General features: G+C 44.3%; 1 protein-coding gene across 2 annotated transcripts in view; it reads left to right on the top strand.

The window, feature by feature from the left end:
• The window catches only part of LOC115206568 (stromal interaction molecule 1), a 72,480-nt gene that overhangs the window by 32,901 nt on the left and 16,513 nt on the right, over positions 1-23,066 (top strand). For both annotated transcript variants that reach the window (XM_029773696.1, XM_029773697.1), the window contains exons 7-9: positions 1,980-2,157; positions 17,990-18,167; positions 20,017-20,184. In XM_029773696.1, the coding sequence (XP_029629556.1) occupies positions 1,980-2,157; positions 17,990-18,167; positions 20,017-20,184 (524 nt within the window). The remainder of the gene's footprint in view (positions 1-1,979; positions 2,158-17,989; positions 18,168-20,016; positions 20,185-23,066) is intronic.

The following is a 23,066-nucleotide window of genomic DNA, read 5'->3' as shown; positions in this document are numbered from 1 at the left end:
CGTTTTATTCTGGCAGTTACCCGTTTTATTCTGGCAGTTACCTGTTTTATTCTGGCAGTTACCCGTTTTATTCTGGCAGTTGCCCGTTTTATTCTGGCAGTTACCTGTGCCTGTTTGTGTGTGTTGAACTGGTTGTATTCAACCACCAGTAATTGAACTGTAACAACAGGAGATGCAAATGATTTAGTTGAGGATGTCCATAGGGATCAGATATTTATCTGCAGTGTCTGGTCTTCCACAGACGGAGAGTTGGATTCTAATGCTGCAGACCCAAACAAATTGATAGCGAAGACGCTGAAATTCAATATCATGACAGCAGTGCGAGAGGGAGTTGTTTTCCTGCGGGAAGGAACAGATGATTGGCCTGATGTATATTAGATAATAATAATATTAGAAACCATGTTATTTCTCCTGTGTGTTGGACATAAGACTGTAAAATCAACAGCAAATCAGCATAGTGATTTTTAATTTAGGAAAATCTGTTCCCAAGTATTCCCATGAATAAATAGAGGAAAATGTGATCGTATCCCATTGTAATCAAGGTTTGAAATTTTTCAGTTTTGATCAAATACTATATCTGTTTGGGATTATAGTGGTAAATGTACAAATGATTTAGAACTATGTTCCGGCCCCCGAACATCCGCTCAAGGAAAGATCGGCCCAGGGCTGAGTGTAATTGGGGACCCCTGCCCTAGAGCTTTATAAGGGAAAGGGCTTGGCCACCGTCATGTGGTTCACCTTGTTGCTCTAACACTGGTCTGACACCAGTCTAGTCATAAATGTTCTTCACTATCCGGCCAAGTTCTGCTGTTAATGGCCAACTGTGTTTGTACTGGATTGTGTAGACAAGGCTACAAGAGCCCACACACACAGCTCTTGACTGATGACAGAGGGCAAGAAAACATTGCCGGCCTAATGAGCACATAACCACGCATCATTACTCTACATCAATAACCTATGTCGGTGACATGAAAGGAAGCCTTGTGTCAGTGTGGATGTTGTTTTTCTGTGAGGCGAAGGGAGGTCTTTTGTTCCTTGTCAATAACAGCCAGCCGAGAGAGCTTAGTGCGTAAGGCTTGTTTGTAAGTTGGCACGCCCTCTATGTGCCTGTATAGAGAGATGCCAGGCCCAGGCTTTAGCTCACACTCCACTTCCTCTTTTGTTTCACTCCAGGACATAAGTGCTGTGCTTGCTAAGAGGTCATGCTATGTGTTAGCTCAGATCTTGTCCCTTTACAGGCCCTACAACGGCTCGGCTTTCACAGCTTTAAGAGAATGGGCTTTGCGGTCTTCATCTCTCTGTGCTTTAAGGATGATGGATGATCACGTCTAAGGCCTCTTGGCTGATTTTACATGAGGGTTAGTTGCTGCCTGCCTGGTTGGCGTGCTGGCAGTGACTGTGAGGAATGGGACTGTTCTGAATCCATTAGGATGGCAACATTATGACAGAGGACATTCACACCTCTCTACACGGGCCGAACCGTTCGCCCCCAGAGAACAGGAAGGGTTAAGACCGAGGTTGCTGGGGCTTTGATTCGTTGCCTCTCATGTAAATAGTGCGTTAATCTGCCTTTACCTTGGTCTTTTAGCCTGGTGCCTCCTCAACGCAACCCAACTACTACCGCACATCTCTCTTGGAGAGAACTCGCCACAGTACCATGACTTGAGTTCATTCAGTTTCATACACTTTCACAACATTAGTTCACCACCAATGAATTTTGCTGGATGAAGGGACAATCCGAAAACAATATGTACTATTTTTATGTCTCTGCATCCAGTATGAAGGAGGTTAAAGAGAGTTTCGCGAGCCAATGCTAAATAGCGTTAGCGCAATGACTGGAAGCCTATGGTATCTGCTAGCATACTAGCTGTTACCATAAACGTACAATCTTTGCGCTAACGCTTGGGGAAGGACATAAAGGTCTTCATTGCCAAAATCCTGAAGTATACCTTTAACCTAACACTTTTCTCTCTCCCCAGTGAACACTCATAACCACCTGAAGGACTTCATGCTGGTGGTGTCCATAGTGATCGGCATTGGAGGCTGCTGGTTCGCCTACATCCAGAACCGCTACTCCAAGGACCACATGAAGAAGATGATGACGGACCTGGATGGCCTACAGAGGGCTGAGCAGAGCCTGCATGATCTGCAGAAGAAGTGAGTTTCTCTTTCCCTTCAGCCCATAGAAGTAGTGACTCTGAATGATGTCGTTATCCACTGGCTTGACGTCGTGGTGGCTTGACGAGAACTTGGACAGTCAGTGTTCATTTAGTCAGGAATTGGCAGAGTAAACACGTTTTTCAGGTGTGTCACTTAGAAGCCACTCCATGATACAACGGAAACAGGAAGTGAAGGTTTAACTGGTCTGAAGCCATCAGTTGAGTTCCTTATTCAGAGCTCATTCGAGAGATTGTTGCAGTCATTATGCAAGAGGACAAAATATCCTGTCCGCACATTGTGGAACTGTTCTCTATGGAATACCATTGAAGTTTCTCTGAAGTAAGTCTCACAGCTGATCACAAGAGGGACTTGGTATCTGGACTTGGACTGTCCATGGAAATGATTTTTTTATGATTATTCCGCAAACACCTTTTGAAATCTGAGCTAGCATATGGCCCTCTCTAAGCTTCAGTCCTGGTTCTGTCACTATAGAGCTCAATTCCCCTTCCTCCTCTGTGACCCTCTCTCTCTATCCTGGTTCTGTCACTACAGAGCTCAGCTCCCCTTCCTCCTCTGTGACCCTCTCTCTCTGTCCTGGTTCTGTCACTACAGAGCTCAACTCCCCTTCCTCCTCTGTGACCCTCTCTCTCTATCCTGGTTCTGTCACTACAGAGCTCAGCTCCCCTTCCTCCTCTGTGACCCTCTCTCTCTGTCCTGGTTCTGTCACTACAGAGCTCAACTCCCCTTCCTCCTCTGTGACCCTCTCTCTCTATCCTGGTTCTGTCACTACAGAGCTCAGCTCCCCTTCCTCTGTGACCCTCTCTCTCTGTCCTGGTTCTGTCACTATAGAGCTCAGCTCCCCTTCCTCCTCTGTCACTACAGTATCACGTCTGTCTCCCACTAGTATTATAGTACACCGCACAGCTGCTTTGGTGGGGTGTGTGTTTGTCGTAACAGGGGAGCAGAAAGTATGTCTCGCAGCACGGTGTATTGTTCCTGTTGAATACAGACCAACTGGCTCATTCTCCATTCTATGGCATGGCGACAAGCCAGGAGGGTCAAAATCTTTCCCTTGGCAGGAGGGTCAAAATCTTTCCCTTGGCAGGAGGGTCAAAATCTTTCCCTTGGCAGGAGGGTCAAAATCTTTCCCTTGGCAGGAGGGTCAAAATCTTTCCCTTGGCAGGAGGGTCAAAATCTTTCCCTTGGCAGGAGGGTCAAAATCTTTCCCTTGGCAGGAGGGTCAAAATCTTTCCCTTGGCAGGAGGTTAAAAACTTTCCTCCCCCTGGCGGGAGGTTCAAAATTTTCCTCCCCCTGGCAGACAGACTGCTTTGCTGACCACCCCTTTTTGATGCTGTTGTCTAGGCTTGGGCAATGCCACGGTATACGATATAAACAGTTTATTTCAAAATACCGACGGTATGATTTTCAATACCATTTAAAAACGTGCTATGCCACGTTTACGTATAAATATAAAATGTGACAAAATAAATGATATCCAGCTCAGGGCTCCAGCTATTCATTTGGTTTGCTAGGTGTCAGCTATTCATTTGGTTTGCTAAGTGCCTAGGTGTTAGCTATTCATTTGGTTTGCTAAGTGGCTAGGTGTCAGCTATTCATTTGGTTTGCTAACTGGCTAGGTGTCAGCTATTCATTTGGTTTGCTAAGTGGCTAGGTGTCAGCTATTCATTTGGTTTGCTAAGTGGCTAGGTGTCAGCTATTCATTTGGTTGGCTAGGTGTCAGCTATGCATTTGGTTGGCTAGGTGTCAGCTATTCATTTGGTTGGCTAGGTGTCAGCTATGCATTTGGTTGGCTAGGTGTCAGCTATGCATTTGGTTGGCTAGGTGTCAGCTATGCATTTGGTTGGCTAGGTGTCAGCTATTCATTTGGTTTGCTAAGTGGCTAGGTGTCAGCTATTCATTTGGTTTGCTAAGTGGCTAGGTGTCAGCTATTCATTTGGTTTGCTAAGTAGCTAGGTGTCAGCTGTGCATTTGGTTTGCTAGGTGGCTAGGTGTCAGCTATTCATTTGGTTTGCTAAGTGGCTAGGTGTCAGCTATGCATTTGGTTTGCTAAGTGGCTAGGTGTCAGCTATGCATTTGGTTTGCTAAGTGGCTAGGTGTCAGCTATGCATTTGGTTTGCTAAGTGGCTAGGTGTCAGCTATGCATTTGGTTTGCTAAGTGGCTAGGTGTCAGCTATGCATTTGGTTTGCTAAGTGGCTAGGTGTCAGCTATTCATTTGGTTTGCTAAGTGGCTAGGTGTCAGCTATGCATTTGGTTTGCTAAGTGGCTAGGTGTCAGATATGCATTTGGTTTGCTAAGTGGCTAGGTGTCAGCTATGCATTTGGTTTGCTAAGTGGCTAGGTGTCAGATATGCATTTGGTTTGCTAAGTGGCTAGGTGTCAGCTATTCATTTGGTTTGCTAAGTGGCTAGGTGTCAGCTATGCATTTGGTTTGCTAAGTGGCTAGGTGTCAGATATGCATTTGGTTTGCTAAGTGGCTAGGTGTCAGCTATTCATTTGGTTTGCTAAGTGGCTAGGTGTCAGCTATGCATTTGGTTTGCTAAGTGGATAGATGTCAACATCAAGCTTCTTGGCTTCAGCAGAGACATTCAATCCCTTCCTGGATCAAGATCCCTGTTTCCTAAATAGTTTTTAGAAATAACGCCTCTTGTGTAATACCGTATAGCCCGGTATGGTACAGAACAATATGACTGTATAAAAACCTGGATACTGCCGTACTGTAGTCTTGCCTCGTCATTTCATGTCATGCTGACTCATACACACACAGTGTCTAGGTCTCTATCCCTGACACAGGTTCCCACTACAACTAACTGACTCCTAAAGTGAGTGTCCTTGACGTAGGCCACAGGAGGCTGCTGAAGGGAGGACGGCTGATAATAATGTCCTGAATGGAGCGATAGAATGGCATCCATGTGAAACCGTGTATTTGATACCATTCCACTAATTCTTCTCAAGACATTATCACGAGCCTGTCCTCCCCAATTAAGGTGCCACCAGTGTCGGGTTCACCTAGGGGTCATGAAAAGGGTTGTACCAAAATGTTTGATGTATTAGATTTTTTTTTATTATGCTTATGTTTTATTAATAGAAGGGGAGTTAAAACACCTAGTGACAGTAAAGCAGAATGTGAAATGCCAATTTATTTATTTTTGTTGAGAGGATTGCAACTTCTCATGCATACTAGCTAATATGCATGCAGTTTTGTATTGTTGCTGTTTTGTGGTTTGTTACCTATGGGGTTATAGACCTTCATCTACAGTTGTTATACCACAGCAAACCAGAGCATTGACAGTTCCATTGAGATGCTTGCTTACCCTCCTGTTAAACACGTATTACTGTAACAGTGAATGGGAGCATACAGACTGACTGTGTGGGACTGGTGGGACAGGTCAACATGCCTCCTAAGTGAGCCCTGTAATGGAGGCAGGGGAAGAGAACATGCAAGACAGGGTGACTCAGTGTGACTAGGTGGACAGGCTGGGGTGTCTCCTGTGCTCTCGGGGAGCTGAAGGGGAGAGGGGTCATGTCCTCTGTGTCTTTTGCCGTCCCTTCTTCCTAAACCCCTGCTGGAGGCAAGCTGTAGGACTATTTCACTCTGTGTTTACTCTGGGTGCCTTTTACAACACCAGCTGGTGCCAGGCATTACCTCTTTACGCGTCACCTCCACCGCTTACTCACTCTCACGTGGACGGAGGTGGGGTGTAGTGGGTTGTATACACGACAAGACGGGTCTACTAAATGTAATCATGTGGACGGAGGTGGGGTGTGGTGTAGTGGGTTGTATGCAGGACAAGACAGGTCTCTACTAAATGTAATCATGTGGATAGAGGTGTGGTGTAGTGGGTTGTATGCAGGACAAGACGGGTCTCTACTAAATGTAATCATGTGGACAGAGGTAGGTTCTATGCAGGACAAGACAGGTCTCTACTAAACATGACCAGGATTTCTGCCACTGTCCCCAAAGGAACAAACAATTTTTCCCGGAAGCAAGTGGACCCCTGCCATCTAAACAATTTACAACGAAACAGCTCTATAACTAGCCCCAAACAACCTTCTAGGAGGAAGAGATAACTCAAGAGAGACGCAACTTTGAAAAATGTTTACCAAGCAGCAGTCCCACTGTCCTTATTGTGGGCTCATCTATGATCCAAAATGTTTCTATTAGGAAAGCAGAGACCATCTGTTACCCGGGTGCCCGGATCCAGGACACGGACTGTATGATCCCGCTACTCATTAGTAAACACCCGACTGCTTCAGCTATCACTGTCCATGTAGGGTCAAATTATATTAACCTACAGCAATCTGAGCAACTTAAAAAGGACTTTAAATCACTGATTCATACTGTAGTTAAATCAGGTAAACAATGCATTATTTCAGGTCCGTTCCCGTCTCCACGCTCTAGGGATAATCATTTCAGTCTTATACGCCAGCTACACATCTGGCTTAAAGGTTATTGTTGTTCAATAAGCATACAATATGTGGACAATTTTAATTAAAGCTTTTCTACATCGACCAAATGTATTTCTCCGGGATGGATTACATCTGAATGGGTATGGTACAAGCATTCTCTCCTCAAACCTGGCTCTCACTATAGCCTCATACAGGGCATGTGAGAATTGACAATATATAGCCATGGGGGTTGATACTCGGAATTGGTTGATTCCCCATCAGGCTATACTTACTGCTCCCCCCCATAGCTTTAAATAGTTCTACAGGTGCTGCTAACATGGATAAAACTTTTGATGGACTTTATGTTATTGTTACACTACTGTCAAGGTACCGTGTTGCCACTTCCTCGCACAGGCAGGGGGGTATTGATAGAAGTAATATCATCTCCATCCAACTCAGGCCTGTCAGTAGTCACACAAGGAAGCGTCGCTCATCTAATATTACCTTGAATGCTCCATCTGATATGAGCTCTCGAAATAGTGGCCTAGGAATTATTCATTTGAATGCTAGAAGCTTGATCCAAAAGCTAGATTTGATTGAAAAACTGGTCCCACAATCACATGCTGACATATTGATTATATCTGAATCCTGGCTCTGTGTGTCTGTTCCAGACTCAGATGTTCTGTTAGCTGGGTATAATGTCTACAGAGCAGACAGTGGGTAGAGGTGGATATCTGAATCCTGGCTCTGTGTGTCTGTTCCAGACTCAGATGTTCTGTTAGCTGGGTATAATGTCTACAGAGCAGACAGAGTGGGTAGAGGTGGAGGTATTGCCATATATGTTAAATGCAACCTAGATGTCACTGTCCATTTCAACTTCTGTTCCGAAACAGTATGAATGCTTAGTTCTAAATGTGGTCCTTGGTCATAATGCACTATTAACGCTAGCGGGAGTTTGTCGCCCACCCTCAGCTCCGATTTTTTTTGGGGTCTTTTGGATTAGGATGGGTAGGTATAATTATTAGTTGAGTAAGATTTAGTTCGTTGCAAATATCTTTTAATTTAAACGATGCTGGCATCAGCCAGTCCAGATCGAGATCTCCGATAATCAATAATTCAGAGTTTGCATAATTAGACATTAACTCAAACAATTTGCTTAGATCAGAGCTAAGCAAATTGTTTGAGTTAATGTCTAATTATGCAAACTCTGAATTATTGATTATCGGAGATCTCAATCTGGACTGGCTGATGCCAGCATCGTTTAAATTAAAATATATTATTGCTGGTGTAGTGACGCATATTTTTAATCAAACATTTGTCGTAGGAAAGATTCCTAAATCTTGGAAAACAGCATTTGCTTTACCACTCCTCAAGGGAGGTGATGGTAGTGAATTGGATAATTATCGGCCCATCTCTAAGCTCTCCTGTTTGCCTAAAATTCTAGTCATTGGTGAATAGGCAACTACAATCTTTTTTAACTGTTAACAATACTCTTTCTAGTAATCAATCTGGCTTCAGACCTAAACACAGTACTATTACGGCCACTGTACGTGTTGTTATAAATGATATTACTAATGACCTAGATAATAGAAAGTACTGTGCCGCCTTGTTCATAGATTTATCTAAAGCTTTTGACACTGTAGACCATGCGATACTTTTGGGTAAGCTGTCGTCAATAGGACTGGGATTGGATGCCTGTCGTTAGTCATGAAACCATCTAAAGGATAGAAGTCAGGCTGTTAGAGTCGACGGCATCCAGTCAGAGCCATTGGAGCTGTAAAAGAGACCTTGGTCTCAGTCTGTGTTGCTTGTTGAAATAAAGGTATAATGTGGACAGAGGTTTAGTGGGTTGTATGCCTGACAAGACAGGTCTCTACTAAACATGGTCAATAGATGATATAATTGATGGATATGGCATTCATACAGCATACACCTGGAAAGGAAATACAGTACATTCGGAAAGTATTCAGACCACTTGACGTTACAGCCTTTTTCTAAAATTGATTAAAAAAAAAAAATAGTTTTCCTTCTCATTAATCTACACACTTTCTCAATCTATACACAGTGCCCCATAATGACAAAGCAAAAACAGTTTTTTTTTTTGTGTGCAAATTTAGATTTTTTTTTAAATGTATGAAATAACACATTTACATAAGTATTCAGACCCTTTACTCAGTACTTTGTTGAAGCACCTTTGGCAGCGATTACACCCAAGAAGACTCGAGTCTATGACGTTACAAGCTTGGCACACCTGTATTTGAGGAGTTTCTCCCATTCTTCTCTGCAGATCCTCTCAAGCTCTGTCAGGTTGGATGAGGAGCGTTGCTGCACAGCTATTTTCAGGTCTCTCCAGAGCTGTTAGATCGGGTTCATGTCTGGGCTCGGGCTGGGCCACTCAAGGACATTCAGATACTTGTCCCGAAGCCCCTCCTGCATTGTCTTGGCTTAAGATCGTTGTCCTGTTGGAAGGTGAACCTTCGTCCCAGTCTGAGGTCCTGAGCGCTCTGGAGAAGGTTTTTATCAAGGATCTCTCTGTACTTTGCTTCGTTCATCTTTCCCTCTATCTTGACTAGTCTCCCAGTCCCTACCGCTAAAAAACTTCACCACAGAATGATGCTGCCACCACCATGTTTCACTGTAGGGATGGTGCCAGGTTTCATCCAGATGTGATGGTTGGCATTCAGGCCAAAGAGTTCAGTCTTGGTTTTATCAGACCAGCTAATCTTGTTTCTCATGGTCTGAGAGTCCTTCAGGTGCCTTTTGGCAAACTCCATGCCGGCTGTCATGTGTCTTTTACTGAGGAGTGGAATCCATCTGGCCACTATACCATAAAGGCCTGATTGGTGGAGTGCTGCAGAGATTGTTGTCCTTTTGGAAGTTTCTCCCATCTCCACAGAGGAATTCTGGAGTTCTGTCCAAGTGACCATCAGGTTCTTGGTCACCTCCCTGATTGCTCAGTTTGGCCGGGCAGCCAGCTCTAAGAAGAGTCTTATTGGTTCCAACTGTCTTCCATTTAAGAACGATGGAGGCCACTATGTTCTTGGGGACCTTCAATGCTGCAGAAATGTTTTGGTAACCTTCCCCAGATTTGTGCCTCGACACAATCCTGTCTCGGAGCTCTATGGACAATTCCTTGAACCTCATGGCTTAGTTTTTGCTATGACATTCACTGTCAACTGTGGGACCTTATATAGACCAGTGTGTGCCTTTCCAAATCATTTCCAATCAATTGAATTTACCACAAGTGGCCTTCAATCAAGTTGTCGAAACATCTCAAGGATGTTTGGAAACAGGATGCATCTAAGCTCAATTTCGAGTCTCATAGCAGTGTCTGAATACTGTAAATAAGATATTTCTGTTTTTGTATTTTTTCTGAATTCGCTAAAATGTCAACTTGTTTTCGCTTGTCATTATTGTGTGTAGATTGAGGAATTGTTTTTATTTATTACATTTTACAATCAGACTAATGTATCAACAAGGGGTCTGAATATTTTCAGAATGCTCTATACTAGATCCACATTCTGCTGCTGTTCATATTCCAGTTACTCATAAATGATATTGATTTAAAACTAGTCTCACTCGTAGGAATGTTATTCATACAAATCTATATCAGCCCAGTCAGCCTGGAGCTACTGAGCCTGTGCTGCAAATAGGCTTTGATGTTGTTTGCTTGTACCCTGCAGTGCAGTGGGGCTGAGCGTCTGCATCGGGCCTCTTTCAGTGGAGTGTTATACAGTGCTGTGTGCCTGCCCTGCCCTGCCATTGTTGCTGCTGAAGCTGTTGCTAGTGAATGGTAGAGGTAAGGGTCAAGAGCATTAGTGGGAGGGCCCACTGCCCACATTTTCCATCCTCAGCCCCCCAGATCACCTTTCACTGTTGCCTGGCTACCCATCCACATCACTCGGACATTTCTTCTCCATGAGTCTGGATTTGCCTCCCTCACTGACGATATCTAGAATGCGAACACATTCTGACCATTCTGATTTGTCCCAGAAACCGATGGGTTGGGCCTGAGCCGACCTGCATGATGATGTTGTCAAATTCTATATGCTGACTGGTTGGATTTGTTAGACCATCCATTCGCTGATGAATTTGTTTTGTACAACGCGCCCCGTCATTTTGAAATGAAGTCACACAAACAACTTGTAGGATGGCGGATTCAATAGAGCAGCGGAATTAAATTCAGGGTGATACTTCAGGCTACTCGTGACTGCAGCCCTCTAGAGGCCTTCTCCTCTTCCTCTGGTGGGATGAGGCTGCTCTCTGGTGATGTGAAACAGCATTACACCTCCTGCCTCTCTCATCTCAAGCTCAATTTGCCCTGTAAAACCTGCTCTCAGAATTACTGATGTATTTTTTTAACTCATGCGGGTACTCCATGGATTCAGGTTAATTTATATTAATTGAAATGCTGTTCATAATTTCAATGTACCAATTCTCATCAGATATTGATCATCTCATACATATGCTGTGACCTCTTTAAAACATAGCAAGCTAGGCTGTGTACAAGCTAAAGCAGTCTCCTTGTAGATGACATGAATATCTATAGTCCTGTTTCTCCTAGTGGGCCCTCTGTGTGTTTGAACTGTGGTCTTGTGACCGACCTCACAGGATGGCGTGATGTGACACGTACTAACCCAGCATGACACAGCCACACATCCCACAAATGGACTCCTTGTTGGTCGTTTATATAGTCATGTCTGAGGCACTGGGGACATTATACTGTGGCAGAAGAAGAGCACCATGATCCCAATACAGAACGGCCATAGAGTACTGGGCTCTGTCACCACTGGGGCCCCAGTCCTGGCCTGGCCAAGCCTTGACATCATTCAGCTGTGTGACAGCTGCCCAAGGTCCTCTGCCCTCTACACATTAGCCATTGTTTTCAGCCACATACTGTAAGATGCAAGCCCCTCATGCTATCTTTACACCCTCTCACTCACATTCTTAGCCTACTCTAAGGCTGGTGTTTAGCCAATGGCGTTATCTACAGAGCAAGTAGTATAAAGTAGTCACTTTAATTAACTCTATTTACATGTACATACTAGAGGTCTACCGATTAAACTGCATGGCCGATTAATTAGGGCCGATTTCAACTTTTCATAATCGGTAAACGGCCTTTTGGGATGCCGATTACATTGCAATCCACGAGGAAACTGTGTGGCAGGCTGACCACCTGTTACGCGAGTGTAGCGTCAAGGACGTAGCGTCAAAAGGACGTTGTGGCTACAAGCGGAGCCAAGGTAAGTTGCTAGCTAGCATTAAACTTATCTTATAAAAAACAATCACTGTTCACGTAATCACTAGTTAACTACACATGGTTGATGATATTACTAGGTTAACTAGCTTGTCCTGTGTTGCGTATAATCAATGTGGTGCCTGTTAATTTATCATCGAATCACAGCCTACTTCAACTTTGCCAAACGGGTGATGATTTAACAAAAGCGCATTCGCGAAAAAAGCACAATCGTTTCACAAATGCCATAAACATCAATGCCTTTCCTAAAATCGATACACAGAAGTATATCTTTTTTTAAACCTGCATATTTAGTTAAAACAAATTCATGTTGGCAGGCAATATTAACTAGGGAAATTGTCACTTCTCTTGCGTTCAGTGCAAACAGAGTCAGGGTATATGCAGCAGTTTGGGCCTCATGGCTCGTTGCAAACTGTGTGAAGACCGAATTGTACATAATTATGACATAACATTGAAGGTTATGCAATGTAACAGCAATATCTACACTTAGGGTAGCCACCCGTTAGATAAAATACTGAACGGTTCTGTATTTCACTGAAAGAATAAACGTTTTGTTTTCGAAATGATAGTTTCCGGATTTGACCATATTAATGACCAAAGGCTCGTATTTCTGTGTTTATTATATTATAATTAAGTCTATGATTTGATATTTGATAGCGCAGTCTGACTGAGCGGTGGTAGGCAGCAGCAGGCCCGTAAGCATTCATTCAAACAGCACTTGACTGTGTTTTGCCAGCAGGTCTTAGCAATGCTTGAAGCACAGCGCTGATTATGATTTCAAGCCTATCAACTCCCAAGATTAGCCTGGCAATACTAAAGTGCCTATAAGAACATCCAATAGAACATCCAATAGTCAAAGGTATATGAAATACAAATGGTATAGAGAGAAATAGTCGACGTGTCATAATTCCTATAATAACTACAACCTAAAACTTCTTAACTGGGAATATTGAACCACCAGCTTTCATATGTTCTGAGCAAGGAACTTAAATGTTAGCTTTTTTACATGGCACATATTGCACTTTTACTTCTCCAACACTGTGTTTTTGCATTATTTAAACCAAATTGAACATGTTTAATTATTTATTTGAGTATAAATAGATTGTATTTATGTATTATATTAAGTTAAAATAAAAGTGTTTATTCAGTATTGTTGTAATTGTCTTTATTTATATATATATATATTGCTCAAAAAAATAAAGGGAACACTTAAACAACACAATGTAACTCCAAGTCAATCACACTTCTGTGAAATCAAACTGTCCACTTAGGAAGCAACACTGATTGACAATACATTTCACATGCTGTTGTGCAAATGGAATAGACAACAGGTGGAAATTATAGGCAATTAGCAAGACACCCCCAATAAAGGAGTGGTTCGGCAGGTGGGGACCACAGACCACTTCTCAGTTCCAATGCTTCCTGGCTGATGTTTTGGTCACTTTTGAATGGTGGCGGTGCTTTCACTCTAGTGGTAGCATGAGATGGAGTCTACAACCCACACAAGTGGCTCAGCTAGTGCAGCTCATCCAGGATGGCACATCAATGCGAGCTGTGGCAAGAAGGTTTGCTGTGTCTGTCAGCGTAGTGTCCAGAGCATGGAGGCGCTACCAGGAGACAGGCCAGTACATCAGGAGACGTGGAGGAGGCCGTAGGAGGGCAACAACCCAGCAGCAGGACCGCTACCTCCGCCTTTGTGCAAGGAGGAGCAGGAGAAGCACTGCCAGAGCCCTGCAAAATGACCTCCAGCAGGCCACAAATGTGCATGTGTCTGCTCAAACGGTCAAAAACAGACTCCATGAGGGTGGTATGAGGGCCCGACGTCCACAGGTGGGGGTTGTGCTTACAGCCCAACACCGTGCAGGACATTTGGCATTTCCCAGAGAACACCAAGATTGGCAAATTCGCCACTGGCGCCCTGTGCTCTTCACAGATGAAAGCAGGTTCACACTGAGCACATGTGACAGACGTGACAGAGTCTGGAGATGCCGTGGAGAACGTTCTGCTGCCTGCAACATCCTCCAGCATGACCGGTTTGGCGGTGGTTCAGTCATGGTGTGGGGTGGCATTTCTTTGGGGGGCCGCACAGCCCTCCATGTGCTCGCCAGAGGTAGCCTGACTGCCATTAGGTACCGAGATGAGATCCTCAGACCCCTTGTGAGACCGTATGCTGGTGCGGTTGGCCCTGGGTTCCTCCTAATGCAAGACAATGCTAGACCTCATGTGGCTGGAGTGTGTCAGCAGTTCCTGCAAGAGGAAGGCATTGATGCTATGGACTGGCCCGCCCGTTCCCCAGACCTGAATCCAATTGAGCACATCTGGGACATCATGTCTCGCTCCATCCACCAATGCCACATTGCACCACAGACTGTCCAGGAGTTGGCGGATGCTTTAGTCCAGGTCTGGGAGGAGATCCCTCAGGAGACCATCCGCCACCTCATCAGGAGCATGCCCAGGCGTTGTAGGGAGGTCATACAGGCACGTGGAGGCCACACACACTACTGAGCCTGATTTTGACTTGTTTTAAGGACATTACATCAAAGTTGGATCAGCCTGTAGTGTGGTTTTCCACTTTAATTTTGAGTGTGACTCCAAATCCAGACCTCCATGGGTTGATAAATTGGATTTCCATTGATTATTTTTGTATGATTTTGTTGTCAGCACATTCAACTATGTAAAGAAAAGTATTTAATAAAATGATTTATTTCATTCAGATCTAGGATGTGTTGTTTAAGTGTTCCCTTTATTTTTTTGAGCAGTATATATATATATATAACAGCATAAATGCGTTATTCAGTGAAACTTAAGCAACAGAGAGCACAGATCATACAGTCAAGCGAGTGTGTTCTGTAAATCAAATCAAATTTGATTAGTCACATGCGCATGTGACTAATCAAATTTGATTTGATTTACAGAATACACTCACTTGACTGTATGATCTGTGCTCTCTGTTGCTTAAGTTTCACTGAATAACGCATTTATGCTGTTTTCAAGAATATCTGGTCAGTTATGTGTAAAATGTAAAGCGTGGAAATTCTCTGAATTCCTGTGATAGGCTTACAGTCCGGAACTACAAACTAGTGCTCAGCTGTTTGATGTAGTTACAAGGCAACAGGCTGCTACAGTCAGTGTACTTCCCCCTACTGTAGTTAGCGCTTGAAACCGGACCCAACCTGTAAAACAAACCATGTCTTTATCTCTGCCCAGGGAATCTCAGCTACATGTAGCATATACATCAGAAAATGATGGATCCCTGGCTTCCTTGGGCTCTATAGTGGTCATTCTTTATAGCAAGGAGCAGCAAGGTCCAAGGACATCTGGTTGGAGGATACTATGTGGACATGCCAGGCTCCCTGGAATCTAGTAGTAAAATTATACAGGCACTTCTGTTGTTTGCCCCTGATGAGTCACTGATAACGAGCACCTGTAATAAGGCCCCAAAATTCTTCCTGGTAATGCCATGTGATCAGGAAAAGAACAGATCACATCTCATGCTTTTCCTTGTCTGATTCTCTCTTTCTCTCTCTTTCTTTCTCTCTCTTTCTCTCTCTTTCTTTCTTTCTTTCTCTTTCTCTCTTTCTTTCTCTCTTTCTTTCTCTCTTTCTTTCTTTCTCTCTTTCTTTCTCTCTTTCTTTCTCTCTTTCTTTCTCTCTTTCTTTCTCTTTCTTTCTCTCCTTCTTTCTCTTTCTCTCTCTTTCTCTTTCTCTCTCTTTCTCTCTCTTTCTCTCTCTTTCTCTTTCTCTCTCTTTCTCTTTCTCTCTTTCTCTCCTCTCTCTTTCTCTCCTCTCCTCTCTCAATTCAAGGTGCTTTATTGGCATGGGAAATATGTTTACATTGCCAAAGCAAGTGAAATAGATTAATATACAAAAGTTAAATAAACAATGAAAAATGTATTGTAAACATTACATTCACAAGTTTCAAAGTAATAGAGAAATTTGTTATAAGGATGTGCAATTACAAAAGGAAAAATAAATATGGGTGTATTTACAATGGTGTTTGTTCTTCCCTGGTTGCCCTTTTCTTGTGGCAACAGGTCACACATCTTGCTGCTGTGATGGCACACTGGTATTTCACCCAATAGATATGGGAGTTTATCAAAATCGGATTTGTTTTCAAATTCTTTGTGGATCTGTGTAATCTCAGGGAAATTGTCTCTAATGTGGTCATACATTTGTCAGGAGGTTAGGAAGTTCAGCTCAGTTTCCACCTCATTTTGTTGGCAGTGTGCACATAGCCTGTCTTCTCTTGAGAGCCAGGTCTAATTAGTGGGTATCGGCCTACTCCTGCTCTGCATGCATTATTTGGTGTTTTACGTTGTACACAGAGGATGTTTTTGCAGAATTCTGCAGGCAGTCTCAATTTGGTGTTTGTCCCATTTTGTGAATTATTGGGTGGTGAGCAGACCCTAAACCTAAACCCTAAACCTCACAACCACAAAGGGCAATAGGGTTCTATAAACTATTCAATTATTTTTAGCCAAATCCTAATTGGTCGAATTTTATGTTCCTTTTGATGGCGTCTAAGGCCCTTCTTGTCTCTCAGATCGTTCACAGCTTTGTGGAAGTTACCTGTGGTGCTGCTGTTTAGGCTGAGGTTGGCATAGTTTTTTGTGTGCTCTAGGTCAACAGTGTATAGATGGAATGTGTATTTGTGGTCCTGGTAACTGGACCAGTATTTTTACTTAAATGAGATTTACTGTCAGGGCCCAGGTCTGACAGAATCTGTGCAGAAGATCTAGGTGCTGCTGTAGGCCCTCCTTGGGTGGGGACAGAAGCACCAGATCATCAGCAAACAGTAGACATTTGACTTCAGATTCTAGTAGGGTGAGGCCAGGTGCTGCAGACTGTTCTACTGCTTTTGCCAATTAGTTGATATATACAGTGCCTTGCAAAAGTATTCATCCCCCTTGGCGTTTTTCCTATTTTGTTGCATTACAACATGTAATTTAAATTGATTTTTATTTGGATTTCATGTAACAGACAATCACAAAATAGTCCAAATTGGTGAAGTGAAATGAAAAAAATTACTTGTTTCAAAAAATGCAAAACAGAAAAGTGGTGCTTGCATACAGTTGAAGTCTGAAGTTTACATACACCTTAGCCAAATACATTTCAACTCAGTTTTTCACAATTTCTGACATTTAAGCCGAGTAAAAAATCCCTGTTTTAGGTCAGTTAGGATCACTACTTTATTTTAAGAATGTGAAATGTCAGAATAATAGTAGAGAGAATGATTTATTTCAGCTTTTATTTCTTTCATCACATTCCCAGTGGGTCAGAAGTTTGCATACACTCAATTAGTATTTGGTAGCGTTGCCTTTAAATTGTTTAACTTGGGTCAAATATTTTGGGTAGCCTTCCACAAGCTTCCCACAATAAGTTGGGTGAATTTTAGCCCATTCCTCCTGACAAAGCTGGTGTAACTGAGTCAGGTTTGTAGGCCTCCTTGCTCACACACACTTTTTCAGTTCTGCCCACAAATTGTCTATGGGATTGAGGTCAGGGCTTTATGATGGCCACTCCAATGTCTTGACTAAGTTGTCCTTAAGCCATTTTGCCACAACTTTGGAAGAATGCTTGGGGTCATTGTCCATTTGGAAGACCCATTTGCGACCAAGCTTTAACTTCCTGACTGATGTTTTGAGATGTTGCTTCAATATATCCACATAATATTCCTACCTCATGATGCCATCTATTTTGTGAAGTGCACCAGTCCCTCTTGCAGCAAAGCACCCTCACAACGAGATGCTGCCACCCCCGTGCTTCACGGTTGGGATGGTGTTCTTCGGCTTGCAAGCCTCCCCCTTATTCCTCCAAACATTACGATGGTCATTATGGCCAAACAGTTCTATTTTTGTTTCATCAGACCAGAGGACATTTCTCCAAAAGTACGTATAGTATGCTCTATACCAAATTAGCATACCTCCTGAGTCTCTTCCCTGTTTCACACCTGGTAGTTTGGTGGATGGGACTACCAGCTCTCTGTAACCTAGAGGGCAACCAGTGGGTCCGTCTCCTCTATACCATGTTTCTTGTAGGATAACAATGTCTGTATTTCCAATATCTTTAATTAAGTCTGGGCTCCTGCTCTTTAGGCCAAAGGCAGATGACCTCAGACCTTGTATATTCCAGGATGAGATAGTAAAGGATTTCTCTCGTTCTCAGGCTGCAGATAGCCCAGGAGGAGCACCGTACAGTGGAGGTGGAGAAGGTGAACCTGGAACAGAAGCTGAGGGATGAGATCAACTGTGCCAAGCAGGAGGCCCAGCGGCTGAAGGAGCTCCGCGAGGGCACCGAGAACGAGCTGAGTAGGCAGAAATACGCCGAGGAGGAGCTGGACCAGGTACTGGACTGTACCACTTTGGGGAGGGACAGGTGTGGAGAACAAATGCATGTGGATGAGAAAGGGTGAATTAGTCTAGCGGGGTACTTGTTGAGAAACAAGGTGTGGTTGAGGCCAGTAACATGATCCTGTAGATGAATTCCAGAGAGGGGAGACTTGACTGAACCCTGTTAACCACTCTATATTCTAGGGAGCCAGCTATACATTTAGATGGATCAGATGCAGAATGCTATCAGTAGGCATAACTCCCACTCAGCTCTTTGCCCATCAGGGAAATGGCAGGAAAAGAAGCAGCGGTCGGCCCACACAGGGCAGCTGAGCAAAGGCCTCATGTTGTGTACTCTCTTCATTCTACTACGATCACTATGGTCTCCTGAGAACACTGTAGTCTGCTGGAGGAAGCAATAGTCACTCCTTTATCTGATTTCAGTTCTCAAGATATGACTAGAGAAAGGGCCTGAGATAGCTCCCTCCTTTTCAGCATACATGCCAACGAAGAGCTTATATATAAGAATCCAGCTCAGAATGTTTTCATATGACGTAAGGATTAGATTCACCGCTCCTGACTGCAGACAGGATTTAGAATGCTCATTTCATCTGGAGGGTTTCTCTGGAGGCCTGTTATCTTGTTGTCAGGTCCCAGTGGAGGTCAAACCAGGTCAGCCCTCATGCCTGCCTTATCAGAAAAGAGAACCACACAGATGTCACATGGCCCCATATACAGCCCTAACTCTCCCCTGTGCACATGGCTTTCAGGCCCCCTGCTCACCTAGCCCTAACTCTCTCTGTGCACATGGCTTGCAGGCCCCCTGCTCACCTAGCCCTAACTCTCCCTGTGCACATGGCTTGCAGGCCCCCTGCTCACCTAGCCCTAACTCTCTCTGTGCACATGGCTTGCAGGCTCCCTGCTCACCTGGCCCTAACTCTCCCTGTGCACATGGCTTGCAGGCCCCCTGCTCACCTAGCCCTAACTCTCCCTGTGCACATGGCTTGCAGGCCCCCTGCTCCCCTAGCCCTAACTCTCCCTGTGCACATGGCTTGCAGGCTCCCTGCTCACCTGCTCCCCTGGCCCTAACTCTCCCTGTGCACATGGCTTGCAGGCTCCCTGCTCACCTGGCCCTAACTCTCCCTGTGCACATGGCTTGCAGGCTCCCTGCTCACCTGGCCCTAACTCTCCCTGTGCACATGGCTTGCAGGCTCCCTGCTCACCTGGCCCTAACTCTCCCTGTGCACATGGCTTGCAGGCTCCCTGCTCACCTGGCCCTAACTCTCCCTGTGCACATGGCTTGCAGGCCCCCTGCTCACCTAGCCCTAACTCTCTCTGTGCACATGGCTTGCAGGCTCCCTGCTCACCTAGCCCTAACTCTCCCTGTGCACATGGCTTGCAGGCTCCCTGCTCCCCTAGCCCTAACTCTCTCTGTGCACATGGCTTGCAGGCTCCCTGCTCACCTGGCTGGTGCAGTGCTGCTCCATTAAGGCTTGTCAGTGATTTGAATCTAAGGGTGGGTGGATGCCTCCATGGCTCTGGGCTCATTTGCACAGCTCTTAATGAGGCTGTCTGGAGACAAAGAGAGTGCTAGCTTTCACAAGCCAATGAGATCACATTTCCCTCTCCCACCTCCCCATCCACATTCACACCATGGTCCAGAGAGACACTGTGGTAATGATACATTTATGCTTAACCACTTTGACTTTTAGCGTGAAGACTTTAGTGTGTTCTTTTCACTGCTGTTTTGAGTCAGAAGAAGTTATATGCTGTAGGTTGACTTCTGGACTTTGTGTGTGTGTGTGTGTGTGTGTGTGTGTGTGTGTGTGTGTGTGTGTGTGTGTGTGTGTGTGTGTTTTGCAGGTGCGCATGGCCCTGAAGAAAGCAGAGAAGGAGCTGGAGTCTCGCTGCAGCTGGTCCCCACCAGAGTCCCTCCAGAAGTGGCTCCAGCTCACCCATGAGGTGGAGGTGCAGTACTACAACATCAAGAAGCTGAACGCTGAGAAACAGCTACTGGTGGCTAAAGAAGGGGTGAGATGCCACAGGACTAGAGATATACACCGCATGAGGACTAGAGATGTACACCGCATGAGGACTAGAGATGTACACCGCATGAGGACTAGAGATATACACCGCGTGAGGACTAGAGATATACACCGCGTGAGGACTAGAGATATACACCGCGTGAGGACTAGAGATATACACCGCGTGAGGACTAGAGATATACACCGCGTGAGGACTAGAGATATACACCGCGTGAGGACTAGAGATATACACCGCGTGAGGACTAGAGATATACACCGCGTGAGGACTAGAGATATACACCGCGTGAGGACTAGAGATATACACCGCGTGAGGACTAGAGATATACACCGCGTGAGGACTAGAGATATACACCGCGTGAGGACTAGAGATATACACCGCGTGAGGACTAGAGATGTATAGATATATTTATATGCAGTGGGGGGGAAAAGTATTTGATCCCTTGCTGATTTTGTACGTTTGCCCACTTACAAAGAAAGGATCAGTCTATAATTTTAATGGTAGGTTCATTTGAACAGTGAGAGACAGAATAACAACAACAAAATCCAGAAAAACGCATGTCAAAAATGTTATAAAATGATTTGCATTTTAATGAGGGAAATAAGTATTTGACCCCTCTGCAAAACATGACTTAGTACTTGGTGGCAAAACCCTTGTTGGCAATCACAGAGGTCAGACGTTTCTTGTAGTTGGCCACCAGGTTTGCACACATCTCAGGAGGGATTTTGTCCCACTCCTCTTTGCAGATCTTCTCCAAGTCATTAAGGTTTCGAGGCTGACGTTTGGCAACTCGAACCTTCAGCTCCCTCCACAGATTTTCTATGGGATTAAGGTCAGCAGACTGGCTAGACCACTCCAGGACCTTAATGTGCTTCTTCTTGAGCCACTCCTTTGTTGCCTTGGCCATGTGTTTTGGGTCATTGTCATACTGGAATACCCATCCACGACCCATTTTCAATGCCCTGGCTGAGGGAAGGATGTTCTCACCCAAGATTTGACGGTACATGGCCCCGTCCATCGTCCCTTTGATGCGGTGAAGTTGTCCTGTCCCCTTAGCAGAAAAACACCCCCAAAGCATAATGTTTCCACCTCCATGTTTGACGGTGGAGATGGTGTTCTTGGGGTCATAGGCAGCATTCCTCCTCCAAACACGGCGAGTTGAGTTGATGCCAAAGAGCTCCATTTTGGTCTCATCTGACCACAACACTTTCACCAGTTGTCCTCTGAATCATTCAGATGTTCATTGGCAAACTTCAGACAGGCATGTATTCTTGAGCAGGGGGACCTTGCAGGCGCTGCAGGATTTCAGTCCTTCACGGCGTAGTGTGTTACGAATTGTTTTCTTGGTGACTATGGTCCCAGCTGCCTTGAGATCATTGACAAGATCCTCCCGTGTAGTTCTGGGCTGATTCCTCACCGTTCTCATGATCATTGCAACCCCACGAGGTGAGATCTTGCATGGAGCCCCAGGCCGAGGCATATTGACAGTTCTTTTGCGTTTCTTCCATTTGCGAATAATCGCACCAAATGTTGTCACCTTCTCACCAAGCCCATTCCAGCCTTTTGTAGGCCTACAATCTTGTCCCTGACATCCTTGGAGAGCTCTTTGGTCTTGGCTATGGTGGAGAGTTTGGAATCTGATTGATTGATTGCTTCTGTGGACAGGTGTCTTTTTTACAGGTAACAAGCTGCGATTAGGAGCACTCCCTTTAAGAGTGTGCTCCTAATCTCAGCTCATTACCTGTATAAAAGACACCTGCGAGCCAGAAATCTTTCTGATTGAGAGGGGGTTATAAATTGAGAGGAGGAAATAAATACTTATTTCCCTCATTAAAATGCAAATCCATTTATAACATTTTTGACATGCGTTTTTCTGGATATTTTTGTTGTTATTCTGTCTCACTGTTCAAATAAACCTACCATTAAAATTATAGACTGATCCTTTCTTTATCAGTGGGCAAACGTACAAAATCAGCAGGGGATCAAATACTTTTCCCCCCCACTGTATACTCTACCATTCAAAAGTTTGGGGTCACATAGAAATGTTCTTGTTTTTGAAAGAAAAGCTACTTTTTTGTCCATTTTTAAAATAACATAACATTGATCAGAAATACAGTGTAGACATTGTTAATGTTGTAAATGACTGTTGTAGCTGGAAACGGCTGATTTTTAGTGGAATATCTACATAGGCGTACAGAGGCCCATTATCAGCAACCATCACTCCTGTGTTCCAATAGCACGTTGTTAGCTAATCCAAGTTTATCATTTTTAAAGGCCAATTGATCATTTAAAAAAAAACTTTTGCAATTATGTTAGCACAGCTGAAAACGGTTTTGCTGATTTAAAGAAGCAACAAAACTGGCCTTCTTTAGACTAGTTAAGTATCTGGAGCATCAGCTTTTGTGGGTTCGATTACAGACTCAAAATGGCCAGAAACGAATAACTTTCTTCTGAAACTCGTCAGTCTATTCTTGTTCTGAGAAATGAACGCTATTCCATGCGAGAAATTGCCAAGAAACTGAAGATTTTGTACCACACTGTGTACTATTCCCTTCACAGAACAGAGCAAACTGTCTCTAACCAGAATAGAAAGAGGAGTGGGAGGCCCCGGTGCACAACTGCGCATGAGGACAAGTACATTAGTGTCTAGTTTGAGAAACAGACGCCTCACAAGTCCTCAACTGGCAGCTTCATTAAATAGTACCTGCAAAACACCAGTCTCAACCTCAACAGTGAAGAGGCGACCCCGGGATGCTGGCCTTTTAGGCAGTTTACAACATTACCAATGTCTACACTGTATTTCTGATCAATTTTATGTTATTTTAATGGACCAAAAAATTGGGACATTTCTAAGTGACCCCAAACTTTTG

The sequence above is a fragment of the Salmo trutta genome, chromosome 13 (genome assembly GCF_901001165.1).
Source record: "Salmo trutta chromosome 13, fSalTru1.1, whole genome shotgun sequence".
NCBI lineage: Eukaryota > Metazoa > Chordata > Actinopteri > Salmoniformes > Salmonidae > Salmo > Salmo trutta.
Note: the sequence above shows the minus strand (reverse complement) of the source record. Positions and strands in the feature narration are given on the sequence as shown.